At 61.3% G+C, this 12,868-nt stretch overlaps 1 protein-coding gene across 2 annotated transcripts in view; it reads right to left on the bottom strand.

Annotated features, from left to right (window-relative positions):
- The window catches only part of CMIP (c-Maf inducing protein), a 205,374-nt gene that overhangs the window by 7,164 nt on the left and 185,342 nt on the right, over positions 1-12,868 (bottom strand). For both annotated transcript variants that reach the window (XM_069552532.1, XM_069552533.1), the window contains 5 exons: positions 7,676-7,741; positions 6,462-6,488; positions 6,122-6,170; positions 3,313-3,420; positions 550-666 (listed from right to left, as the gene is read on the bottom strand). In XM_069552532.1, coding sequence (XP_069408633.1) covers positions 550-666; positions 3,313-3,420; positions 6,122-6,170; positions 6,462-6,488; positions 7,676-7,741 — 367 coding nt within the window. The remainder of the gene's footprint in view (positions 1-549; positions 667-3,312; positions 3,421-6,121; positions 6,171-6,461; positions 6,489-7,675; positions 7,742-12,868) is intronic.

Here is a 12,868-nt window from a genome sequence, read left to right as displayed (position 1 = left end):
GACCGAGGGCCGGGGCTGGTGAGTGGGCAGGTTAAGGCCAGGGCTACGGTGCCGACAGTGGCCTGGGAGCTCTAGCTGCTGTGTCTCTGTGGACTGAGTCCCCTCAGGACGACACTGGGCATGCAGAGGGGACAGCCTCGGGAAGACTCAGCCCGCCCGCCCCCATCCACCGCCACCCCATGAGAGACCACAGTGAGAAGCAGTTGGCGGAGCCCAACTGTCTGAAGACCCAGGAGCAAAACAGATGAGCATCGCTGTTTGGAGCCCCTGCTTGGAGGTGGTCTGTTCTGCAGCAAAAGGCAGGACAGAACAGAAACCTGCTCCATCCCTGAGACCGACAGACGGTCACGCGTTAATGAGCGTGGGATGAGGAGACAGCTTGATGGAGGCCTCCTGCCCCGCCAAGCTCGGGAGGGCTGCCTCGCCTGCTGCTGTGGCCCAGCTCCTGCAGTAGCTCTGGGCGCCTGGAAGCTCCTGGAAGGTGCTCCGTCAGCAAGGAGGGCCCGGGAGAGTCAACCACCTGGCCAGGGCATGGGGCCGGCTCCTCACCTCCACCATGGTCTGGTTCCCCCTCAGCGCCAGGAGCATGCACGGTCCCAGCTTGTTCTCCGCCAGGGAGAGCAGGAATTTTTTGGTCTTGTAACAGGAGCCCATGAGGATGTGCACCTGTGAGGAGACACAGGCCAGGTGAGGGGCCGTGACCGCCACAGGCTGTGCCCCGCAGTGCCTGCCTGTGGCCCAAAGACTGTGAGGCCGGAAGATAATGACCAGACGCACCCCACATCCTGTCTGGACACCAGACCTGAAACCATCACCAGACCCTCCCCAGGGGCTCAGAGGATCTCTCTCTGACACAGGCTCCCACCGGGATGAACCTTGCGGTCACTGCGCTGCCTGAGGTCAGCCAGTCCCAGAAGGACACACCCTGCAGGGTCCACTCCTAGGAGGGACGCAGAGTCAGACCACAGATGCAGAAGGGAGTGGGCTGGGGGCCAGCGGGGAGTGAGCAATTACAGAGACATCTGGGCCCCTGAGTTCTAGGCAGTCAAGCCTAGCAGGAACTTTTGGAGGCCCATGCTCAGGGTGCACAGGGCCCGGCTGCACACGTGGGGCAGGGGACAGGTGGAGCCCTGTCTCCTCGTCCCCAGTGCCCTGTGAGGCCCCGAAGGCCCCTGCCCCAGAAATCCAGGAACAGGTAAATTCTGCTCCATCTGGGTTATGTGCGGGACAGCTGTTAAGAAAACTGTGTTTCTTGGATGGACCTAGAGATTGTCATACTGAGTGAAGTAAGTCAGGTGAAGAAAGACAAACATCCTGTGATATCGTGTATATGTGGACTCTAATAAGCAGGAGGGGTACAAATGAACTTACATACGAAACAGGAGTTACCGATGTAGAAAACAAACCGTTACTGGCAGGAAAGGGTCGGGGCGGGGGGTAAACTGGGATATTGGGACTGACACCGCTGTACACGAAACAGCTAACGAGTAAGGACCTGCTGTGTAGCACAGGGAACTCTATGCTCAGTACTCTGTAATGGCCTAGTTGAGAAAAGACTCTTAAGAAGAGTGGATCTGTGTACACGTGTGACTGACTCACTCCGCTGTGTACCTGCAGGTATCATGACGCTGTAAACCCACTGCCCTCCAGCACAGAGATCGGTTTCTGTCCAGTGCACCTGCGGGCGGGGCTCGGGGCCGAGGGTCCCCAGCCACCTGGTTAGCTCATCCCGACTTCACAGGGGAGCAGGTGCCCTTCCACGGCTGGAAGCGGCAGCTGCATCCAGGGGATGGCGTCTGTGCCACGTGTCTCCATGGCAACGCTGCACCGCCATCCAGGGGCCGTCTGCTTCCTTCCCCACACAGACCCTTTTCCGCGCCATCATTAACAATTCTGGCTCACAAATGCGATCTCTCAGGCTGGGGAGCTGCCAGCTCCCGGCTTCTCTCGTTCACAGTCACTGCACTGAGGTGGGGGGTGGCACACCATGAAACGTTGCCATGGTGACACTGTGACATCAGAGGAGCCCAGGAGAAGTGAGAGAGAGGTGGTGCAGGCAAGCAAGGCCGGCAATTTCCAGGATGCACAGGACACTCTGAAGGGGGCCTCCAGGCAGCAGGTGATGGGGAGTGGTGAGTGAGCGCGTAAGAAAAGGAACCTAAAAATAAGCCCTTTTCCAAGCAAGGACCCAGAGGCAGCGCTGGGGTCTGTTGTCACAGCGCAAACACCACCCTAAGTTCACTGCAGAGGGCATGACAAGCTGCTCACCCTGCTGAACCGGCTACCCAGCAGAGACGAGAGGAACCACAGCCGTCACTTGTGCGTGCTGACGGAGCGCCAGGCGCCTCGCATCTAGTGTCGCCATAACCACAGTAATCCCAAGACGCCGGGACTACGACCCCCATTTCACAGACGAGGACACTGAAGGCTGGAGAGGGAAGATACTGGTCCAAGGTCATCAGGCTAGCGCGGGGCAGGGCAGTGACCTTAGCCACAGCTGGCCTAGGCTTGTGCCTTCTCACGCTCTGGGACAGGTGTGATGGTGGAACAGAGCTAGCTGTGTCAGGAAGCAGGCTCGGCGAGAGCACCGACTGCCTGGAGGGCGTCTGCCCTGGGGAAGGGGCATCTGAGCTCCCTCCGCTATGGAAGGAGGGCGGCTCCGGACAGCGTGGGCCCAGCGCAGGGAGGGTCGTGGAGGCCAGAGGCCTGTGCGACCTCGGCACGCCCCTGCACCTCTCTGTGCTTGTCAGCATAGAAGCAGTTAAGGGAATGGGTTGCCCTGAAGATGAAGAAAGACAGTGCGTGGTCAGGTGGGGTGCTGGCCCCTGTGTGGGGGAAAGGGGAAGCCGCCAAAGGGTGTGCTTGCTGGTTTGGTGGCCTCTAGAGCCGTCATCTCCAAGCTGGGCTGCTCATCTGACCTTGACTTCTCAGTGGAAGGATGAGATGAGCGGGTGGACCTGCTTCTGGGGCCCCTGCACCAGCAAGTGCTTGGTCCCCTCAACCTACACAGTGCTGGAGTGCAGAGTGAACCCACTAGCTTGAGCAGTTAATGCCTCGACTCTAAAATGGGGCGACAGGAAGTGTCCCTCCTCACGTTTCTGGGGGGGGCCTCTGGCTCAGTGCCCACTCGGGTGAGACATGGGAAGGTGACACTCGGGGCTGGTGTCACCATCACCACCTTCATCACCAGCATCCTTTTGGCCTGGAAATTTCAGGGCAGGCCCCAGCGGGCACGGGGCAGCTCTCTCACTGCTTAGAAGGGGTGAACCCAGCGCCCACACAGAGCTCTGGTGCCCTCTGCACCCCACATACCATGCTGGCGAACAGCTCCCCGTCATCGTCGCAGGCCACCCCTCCAGGGCTGTAGAGCTGAAACCAGCCGTCCTTGCCGGCTCGCACGCTCAGCAGGCACGAGTGGACCTGTGGCAGAGGAGACACGCTCGGTCAGTCCTGAGCACCCACAGCAACGGGGGCCCACGATCCACACATGCCAACACCCAAGGCCTGGACGAGCCCCACGCTCATGCTTAAGGAACCTGCTCAACCTGGTTTAGCCCGGACACGCCCAGCCTTCTCCTAAATTCCAGGAAAGGCCTTTAAGGAAAAACTGATGACCACACACAGGGGGAACTCCAGCCATCTGCCACCAGCTCCTAGAGATGGACGGCCAGGCCCAGGCTTGTCTAGTCGCCCAGAATGAAGCCAGTCTTCATTGAATAAAGCCGGACTCGCCCAGTCTGAAGCCCCATTGAAGCTGGGGCAGAGGGGAGAAGGGACCTCCACAGCGTTCTCCTATGCCTCTGATGGGGAAGCTGCTTTTCCCTCCTGTCTGGGCCTTGGTCCCCCGCCCGTGTCTCCAGGTTCCCCCTCTTGCACTCTGCTCTCCTTTCTCTCGGAACCTCCAGCCCGCCCCTCACTACTGTGGTGTCCGCTCCCCACATCCCTCACCCTCATTTGTGGGGCATCTGTCCCTCCAACCCTGGGGGTCAGCCTCTCCCCTGCTCCACCCTCATGGGCGCCATCCTCTGGCGTCAGCTCTGCCCCACTGACCGCCCCCCCCGCCCCGGGACCCTGACACCCTCTTTCAGGAAACATGGTCTGTGCAGAGCATAGGCAATCTCAATGCCCCCAGCTCTCTCCACGGCTGTCAGCTCCCTTCCCAGAGTGCCGTGTGTCTGCCTGTGGGCGCGTGCGTGTGTGCAAACACGTGTGCGTATGTGGGAGGAACCCCACATCCACCCTGGCCCCAGTGTAACTGCAGAGAGAGAGACAGACAAAGGCCTGTGCTCTTCCTCCTCCTCCCTGTCCTCAGCAGAGAGTGAGGCGACAGCCCCATCACTTCCCTCAGGAGTGAAGGCCGACCTGCTGCCAAGAGCCACTTGCTCACAGACAGTCCACTGATTACAACCCCCGCACAAGTAAACAGCATGCAGGGGCGGCCAGGCTTTGATTTCCCCTCCGAACGTCAACTGAGCTACTTCAAAGAAACGAGAGATCCAGAGTACGGAACTCTGTGCAGCAGATCCAGCCAATGATTTATAAGAAAACAGCCACTGGCTCCATCTGAGATGGAGAAGGTGGGAGGAGAGGGGAGAGAGGGCGAGCACAAGGAGGGCGGAGGGGCGTGGGGGAGAGAGGCGGTGAGGAGGGGAGAGGGGAGGAGAGCCGGGGGAGGCGACAGCAGTGGGAGGTGAGGCGGGGTGGGGGCCTGCTGCAGGCCGTGTCCTCGCGGGGCAACCCCGCCTGGGAGATGCCGCTCCCGGCACTTGGGCCGCGGCTCCGCTCTGGGAAGCAGCTGGCACCACTTTCATTCATCAACATCAAAGTCGGTTTGAAATAAAGCCTCCCTTTCCGGGAGAACTCAGACTCTGCCTCCAGCAGGGAATGGCTCAGGTTTAAGAGCGGTGGACGACATCTCTGGGACCCGGACTCTCAGAAGCTCCATCTATTGCTTTGTGCCTAAGGACTGTTTTTGGAGAAGGCAATGGCAGCCCACTCCAGTATTCTTGCCTGGAGAATCCCATGGACAGAGGAGCCTGGCAGGCTACAGTCCATGGGGTCACACAGAGTCGGACGCGACTGAGAGACTACCACACACAGTGGTGCTTTAGAACTAGGTCTTTCCGGATCCTTCCAGAACAAGGCTTTAAAGCGTGGCCTTGGCCCCACTGAGAATAACCCCCTCCTCCTCTGCCTTTCTTATCCTCCGGCTCTGCTGGGGGTGCCTGGGTCCCCCTCTGTCCCTGCCCGGGAGCCAGCCCCTTCATGTCCCCGACTCCACGTGCAGAGAAGGGGCCTGAGCTCCCCGGGGCGGCCCCCTGTAGCCCCTCTCCCCCTCGCCTAGCGTGCGCGATGCAGGGCTGGGTCCTACACAGGCTCCGGAGCCCGACTCCCGTGGTGCGGTTCCCGTCCCGGCCAGGGCACCCGTCTTGTGACCCTGGGCAGGCAGCCCCAGTTTTCTCAACTCTGAAAGGAGGGTGATTCTGGTGCAAAATAGCAGTGATAAAAGCACCTACTCGTAGGGCTGCCGTGAGGATTAAACAAGAAAGTGTGTGTGCACGACGCAGGGTGAGCCCCTCACGAAGGCTGGCTGTTGCCCTTACGCTGGTGTGATGGGAACATGGCTGGGGTGGGCGCCCAGCCCGCTCCGAGTCCCGTTCACACACAGGGGCCCTGGGCTGCAAGGCTTCGCCCCCCTTGAAGGCTACCTGCTGCAGGCAGGGAGCGGCCCCTTGGAGTGGCCCTCAGCCACTGTGCCCGGGGAAGATCCCAGCGCAGTGTCGTCCCTGGCCCGCTGATCCTCAGCACGGCAGAGAGGATGTGCTGTGATCTCAGACGCGGTTAGGAGCCCTGGTGCCAGCCTGGCTCTAAAGCGAGGCCTGTACTCCAAGGAGAAACTGCCGCTGGGAAATACCTCTCGTGAGCCCACGTTTACCGTAGAACTCTGGCATCACAGGCCGGGCTCAGACACGCGGGGCAGGGGCTGTGTCTGAGCAGCGGCAGGGGAGGGGGCCCGTGTGAACTGTCGGGATGCCCGAGGGGGCCAGGGAGGCGCCAGCAGAGCCACGGGCGCCGTGCTGCAGCTGGGACAGCGTGCCCGCCAGGGGTAGAGCGGCCTCACCTCTTGTCGAGGGTCTTCAGCGAACCTCTGAATCACGTACTTCAGTTCCCTGAAAGAGACGGGGTGGGGACAGGGTCGTGCCCGGGGTCCTGGCTGGGGCGGACCGGGACGGGGGCCTGAGGATGGGGTGGGGTGCCAGCTCAGCTGGCAGCACCAGGAGACGCCTGGGCAGGCCTGGAGGGACACGTGTCTCAGGAGAACTTCCAGGGGGCGCCATCCTCGCCTCCCCGGACGCACATGTGGGGGACTGGCCGCAAGGACAGCTGGTCGCTAGGGGACGCTCGCAGGATAGGGGACGGGCGTCCCGGAAGAGGGTAACGGGTTTTGCCCGGATACTTACTTGGTGAACTTCTCGTGTGCGAGAGCTCTGGAACAGAAACAAAGGGAAGACTGCAGTGAGCGGGGCGATCACGAGGACAGCACGGTGGCCTGCAGGCCTGCCTCTGGGGACGGTAGGCCTGGTCCCAGGCACGGACATCGTGTCCTGACTCAACAGGACGTGGTCACAAGGGGAACAGGCTGAGCGCCCGGGGCCCGCCCCAGTGAACAGGAGCAGTGCTCAGCGTGGTGCACGTGAGCGTGTCTGCACGTGGGCACCAGGGACCCAGGTGTGTTTGTTAATCGCTCCACCATCAAGGCACGGCGGCGCTAATTACCGGCTCGCATCACAGCGGCGGCCGGGGACCGCTCCCAGGCAGAGTTGCATCATGGCTCACTGTTGGGTGCGTCCCCTGGGCCGCGGGGCCAGGGCTGCAGCCCATGACGCCACTGCCCTCGGGAGTCGGATTTCTCCGGTCGCACATCCTGGGGGCTCCAGGGACCAGCCAGGCCGACAAATGGGGCGATTATGGAGGGTAATGTCCCCTTGGAGGGCCGCATTTCATAAACACGGCCTTGTTAATAGGCTCAGCAGAGGGCTTGTGGCGGCCTCCTGGGGCCCGCTGCTTCGCCTCTATCAAAACAGAGGCCTGCAGGCATTTTAGGCCCTGGTTATGGAGACAGAGCCTTCTCCTCAGGCCATTATCCATCAGACAGCTTTCTCCCTCTTCCCCCAGATAAATTCAGTATCGGGATGAGTACCATCCAGAGAGACCAAAGGGTCCATTTCTGGCCCAGCTCACTGTGGAGAGAGATCACCGTCTTGGGGATAACAAGGGAGCGTTCAGCATCTGGCTGTACCCCAGACGGAGCGGTCCTACCCGCGTTATCTTCACTCTGGTCCTCAGAGACAGGAGGGGCAGGCGCCCAGCTCCACCTGATGCTCCGTAAGCATCACTAACTTGACGGCCTGAAGGCCAGTGCAGAGAGCTTTGTATTCGTGGCCCAGTGAAGCCATCCAACCATGCAGTGAGGCGGTGTTCCCATTTCTCGGGGTGGGGGTATGAACATTCCCTGGGTCCCACGGCCGAGGACCAACACTTCCGCCTCCCTCTGTCATCTGAGGTGTCCCCAGGTGCATCGCACGACCTGATCAGTTGCCCCCACTAAGGCCAAGGTGGATGCTGGAGGTGGTTCTCTTAGGCCAAAGGTTCCCGGGGCGTGTGGGGGACTCACTCTTTGGGGAATGGAATGGGTTGGAGCAGGCTGGCCAGGGACGGTCTCCAGTCATCGTAGTCCGACCTAGAAAGAGAAGGGGTGACGGTCAGGCCTGGTCTGAACCCGGGGAGGTTAATGGTGCGTCATCACTGAGGGTGGGAGACGGGGTGAGAGTCGGGCAGGGACCACATGGCCCTGACTCTTCTCAGTCACCTCGGCTCCCAGGGACCCTGAGGGACAAGCACACGCTATCTGCAACGTGGCGGCGGGGCCTGTCAAGCCTGTCCAGAGACTTGGCCGCGGCCACCGAAGGGGCTGGCCCCCCAGCTCCCGGACTCCATTCAGCTGTACCCAGCTCCCAGACCACCATTCAGCTGCGGGCTGGAACATGCCCCTGCATTCACACATTGAAGGCCTAACCCCAAGGCCCCGGACGGTAGCTTTACGGAGGTGGGGCCTTCAAAGATGAGAGCAAGGTAAAACCGGGGTCACTGGGGCGGGCCCTGATTCAACCCGACCAATGTCCCCATAAGCAGAGCTCAGGACACATAACACACAGAGGGGAGACCTCCCAGCCGAGCAGAGAGGCCTCAGACAAAACCAACAGCCCCCACACCTTGATTCCAGACTGCCAGCCCCCCCGGAAATGAGAGAAAATGCACTTTCCTTGTTTATTAGCCCCTGGGTCTCTGTGAGAGCCTGGCCTAGGCAGAGGGTGGCCCCAGGCCCCAGACCTAATTCTTGGTCCTATGGCCCCAGGACTCCGTTGTGTATAGAATTCAATGAATTCAATGGTTTTTTTTTTTTTTTTTTTGCTGCACACCACAGCCTGTGGGATCTTACTTCCCCAACCAGGGGTTGAACCTGGGCCTCTGGCAGAGGTAGCGCAGATCCTACCCCTGGGAATTCCCAGAATTCAGTTTCTCAATCCTCTTTCCCGGAGATGGGCCTTCCTGTTCCCCACCCCAAGGGGCTTTCTCAACATTTCCCCTAACTGTGCTCTCGGCATACAGTTTATCTGTTTATATGCCATGTGCTGCCTGTACTTTATTCCCAAAAAAGGAGGAAGATCTTTCCACCCAGCACGGTTTAGATAACCCCTGGGTCGGGAGTGCTCCCAGCCCTCCTTCCTCCACATAAAGAGGCGATGATGCGGCAGCCTTTGGTGCCCGGCACACACGCTGGAGTATGCCAAGGAAAAACGCAAGCCCCGGATGCACGGGAAAGGATTCCCAAAAAGGCTTGTGGGCCTGAGATAAGTCTTCGGGGTGGGCCCAGCTGAGGTTTACTGAGCCCTTTACCAGGCCATGAGCTTGGCCTGGCTCTCTGAGTCCCCAGGACAGGTTCCTGAGGACAGGAGGATCACACCTGCCCTCCAGGTGAGGAAGTGAGGCCTGGAATGCCTCCTGGCTCGGCCGAGTTCAGGCAGCTGGGAGGCTGGGAGCAAGGACACCCAGCCAGGCCCTCAGACTCCAGTGGCAAGACTGGGTGTCCGCTGCCTGGGATGGGGGGTGCTGGCCTCAGGGAGCCCCCGTCAGGACATGGAAACCCCTCTGACCTCAGACCTGCCGTCGCCGATTTTGGTAGGCGCCTCATCTCCCTCTGAACCCACTCCCCGCCCCCACATGTCTCTGACTCACTCAAGGTTTCCAGACAAATTTAAGAATAATCGGTGCAAATGCTGTAGACAGCGCCCGTCACAAGCCAGAGGCTATTCCAGGCACATGTGTGGATCAGACCTGCGTTTCTCCAGGGTACCCGGTGAGCTCCCCATCCTACAGCCAAGAAGACTGAGTCTCGGTGAGCACAGGCCCAAGGTCACATGGCTCCTGAGTCTGCACTCCGGCTGTTTCCATCTGCAGAGGCAGGCCCATTCCCGTTCTTAAAAAGGGGCACGGACTAGTTTTTCTTGTGCTTTAAGAAAGATGATAAAAAACGCTCAGTGTTGAAAGGTTGCTAAATACACAAAATTCTAAGCAATGTTTAAATCCTCCATAATCAGAGTGGACATGGACTTGGGCAAGCTCCAAGAGATAGTGAGGGACAGGGAGGCTGGGCGTGCTGCAGTCCATGGGGTCGCAAAGAGTCGGACACGACGGGGCAGCTGAACAACAACCACAAACCAGAGTGGGTGTCAGAGGCCCAGAACCGGGGTTGGGCCAGGGCCGTGGGTGCCTGCCGGGCTCCCGGGTGGGGTCTGCCTGGCCCGGGGCTCACTCCTGAACCGAAGGGGACGTCCACAGCACTGCTCGGTGAACAGCGTGCGTTGCCTGGCACCCAGTGGGCAGCTGGGCTGGGGTCTGGGTGGAAGTGGGTGCCCAGTCTAGCATGGCAGCTCAGGCAGGACCAGGAGGAGAACCAAGGGCGAAGGACAGGGTGGTGGGCAGACAGACTTCCTTCCTGGCCACGGCCCTGCCCAGCAACGAGTCTGTGGCTGGCTCCTGGACCTGCTCCAAACACCCAGCAGCACCAGTCTGGAGGCTCCAGTGGCAGTGTCGGGCCACGGCCGGGTCGCGGAGCTGGGGTCTGGCCAGGCCCACGGGATGGGGGTGGGGCCCCCGTGGTCAGCAGGGCGCCTGTCGCCAGCACCCTGAGAGCCAGGCCAGCCGACCTCAAGGCTGACAGGCCAGGCCGGCCTGCCAGGGGGGCAGGGAGAGCTGCCGGCCAGGCTGGGAGGACTGAGCCCAGCCCGGGAAGCACAGGACAGCCAGGCCTCCCCGGGCTCAGGGAGGAGGCGAGGGCAGACCAGGGGCCCTTAAGCATCCTCAAGGCCTCTGGTGCGCCCTGGGGGCCAAACAGCATGCATGGATTCCCCTAAGCCCTGCTTACGGAGGCGGGACAGGCCCAGAGAGGCCAGGATGCCTGCTGCAGGTCGCGGAGCTGACGAGGGAGAAGCTGCACTTGAATGAGGCCCTCTGAGCAGGAGACCCAGGCCCCCAGCCCCGCGCTGCTCCACGAGGGGCTCAGCACCGACGTGACCAAGGACTTCCTTTCACGGGCGCGGCGCGGTGGCGGGTGGGTAGCGCCAGGGTCAAGCTGGGCCGGGGAGGCGGGGTTGCAGGACGTGAGGGTGGGGTGCCTCTGAGGGCGTGGGTGATTGCCCTGACCTGGCAGGAGAGATCTGTGGCCCAGCTCACCTGGTGCCGCGAAACTGGGGCTCTGCACCACCCCCGGACGAGGGGCCTGGGGAGACATCCCAGCCAGAGGCGCTGGGGCCACACGAGCCTCTCAGAAGCCGGTCCCCGGCACACAGGTCTGGGTCAGGCAGGCCCAGCCCTGGTGGCAGCCTGTGCGCGGCGTCCGACCCGAACCCCGGTCTCTTGAAGCCACACCCTGGAGGGTGGCTCCCTGGGCTGGGGGTGGGGTCCTCACAGGGCCTCTGGGGTGGCGGGGGCAAACGAGGGCAGAGCGAGGCCTGAGGGATCGGCGGGAGATCCAGGGCCTTCCTGGAGGACCGTGAGCAGGGCGCCTGGGGTGAGGCAGGCCAGGGTGCCAGGAGGCTGCGTCGAGGGCGCGCCCTGCCCTGCTTCTGCCGTCACCCGCACAACTATCTGCTCCCGCAACAGGCCAGCCGGCTGGCCGGGGATTAAACTCCACGGTGAGAAGCAAGCGGCCGCTGTCTCTGCGGCCGGTGGCCTGGCAGAGCCCTGCCCTCGGCCCCATCACCCCTTCCCGGGCTGCGGGCGGATCCACGGCTCTTGAGCGCGGCAGGGAGCGTCTGGACTCTGCCGAGCGGCCAGGAGCCCCAGGGACTTGTATCTGCAAGGTTCCCAACAGATGGGTCCACCTACTCGAACACGTACACTGCTCACACACAGAACCCTCGCCAGAGGCCCACGCACAGAGATGCTGACTGTGGGGACCGGGTACCCGTCCTTGCCACAAGGCTGCAGGTGCCAGGTGCTGTGGCGAACACGAGGCACGCAGGAATTCACTGAATGCTCAAGGCAGCCCTGGGGGCCGGAACGCACTGCCCAGGAGGACCATCCTTAGTTCACAACTGGGAAACCAAGGCCCAGAGGGGCAGACTCACAGCCCTAAAGCATCTCATCAGTTAGATGTGGACTGATGTGCAACCAAGGAGGTGATCCTTCCACCCCCGCCCTCCCAGGGAACCCAGCTCGCAATCCTGAGTCCCACTGGGAGGACAGTGGCTGGTGGAGGGTGAGCTGGTAGTGGTCTCATCTGGGGCACGGGACCCTCATGAAGACAGAGGATGCTGGCTGGGCTCCAGTCCACTGCACCCCAGAGCCTCATCAGACTGGCTTCATCCTGGAGCCTCGCCTGTTACAGCCCCCCTCTCCATCTCTCAGCCTGCCAGAGGCCATTTCAGCCATTCCTATCTGCCAGGGTCTCCAGTCTCCCCGCTTCCTTGCACCAGACCCTTGCTGCTTCCCCTCTGCAGAGCTGTGCCGTCCGACACGTCTGGCCGAGCAAGTCCTTCACCGAGCAGGGCTGCCCTGGGCCGTGTCCCCCACGCCTGCCTTCTACATTCTGATCACTATGTTTCTCGGTCACTAGAACCACCCCAAGCCCATCTGCATTTCCCCTAGGGGCCCCAGGGGGTGAGGCATCTTCCAACTGACCCCCAGCCCATTGAGGCCTCTTTCAAAATCCAGGTGTTTGCAAAAGTAACAAGGAGGCAGGCAGATTCGAGCTGATGAGAAAATGGGCAACGTGCCCATCTAGTGCTCGCGACAGAAGCTTTTCTCTTCCTGGACAGAAGGGCATCCCTCGGCCTGCCGTCGCACTTGTGCCTAGAGGTTCCCACGCTCCACCCCACCGGGCGGGGGACGCCGCTGCTTCCAGCACTTGGCACTACTGGGACTCAGAGGCTTCGAGCAAAGGGGCCCTGGCATTTAGCACAGAACCTGGCCCCTCTGGGTGTGCACTCAGTGTTTGATGGAAGAATGCATAGAGATGGACACATAAATGTGTGAACTGCACACACGCGCCCAGCAGCTTAAGAGCTGGACTCCAGACGACTAGAAGCCAAAGCTGGTCTGTCTGACTCCCAAGGGCACGTTCTTCCCATCGTCCCACCCAGCCTGGCCCTCACACCATGATGATTTCAGCGTCAGCCCTGACCTGTGCTGGGCTCCTCCTTTGCACGAGTCTCCAGGGAGCTGATTGTGGCCTATGTTCCTTTCTGAAGGTGTCAGACTCTAACGGTTTGCAGGCCCTCTGGCAGGCAGACCACTAAATAGGACC

The sequence above is a fragment of the Ovis canadensis genome, chromosome 14 (genome assembly GCF_042477335.2).
Source record: "Ovis canadensis isolate MfBH-ARS-UI-01 breed Bighorn chromosome 14, ARS-UI_OviCan_v2, whole genome shotgun sequence".
Classification (NCBI taxonomy): Eukaryota; Metazoa; Chordata; class Mammalia; order Artiodactyla; family Bovidae; genus Ovis; species Ovis canadensis.
This window is presented reverse-complemented; position numbering and strand designations above follow the sequence as displayed.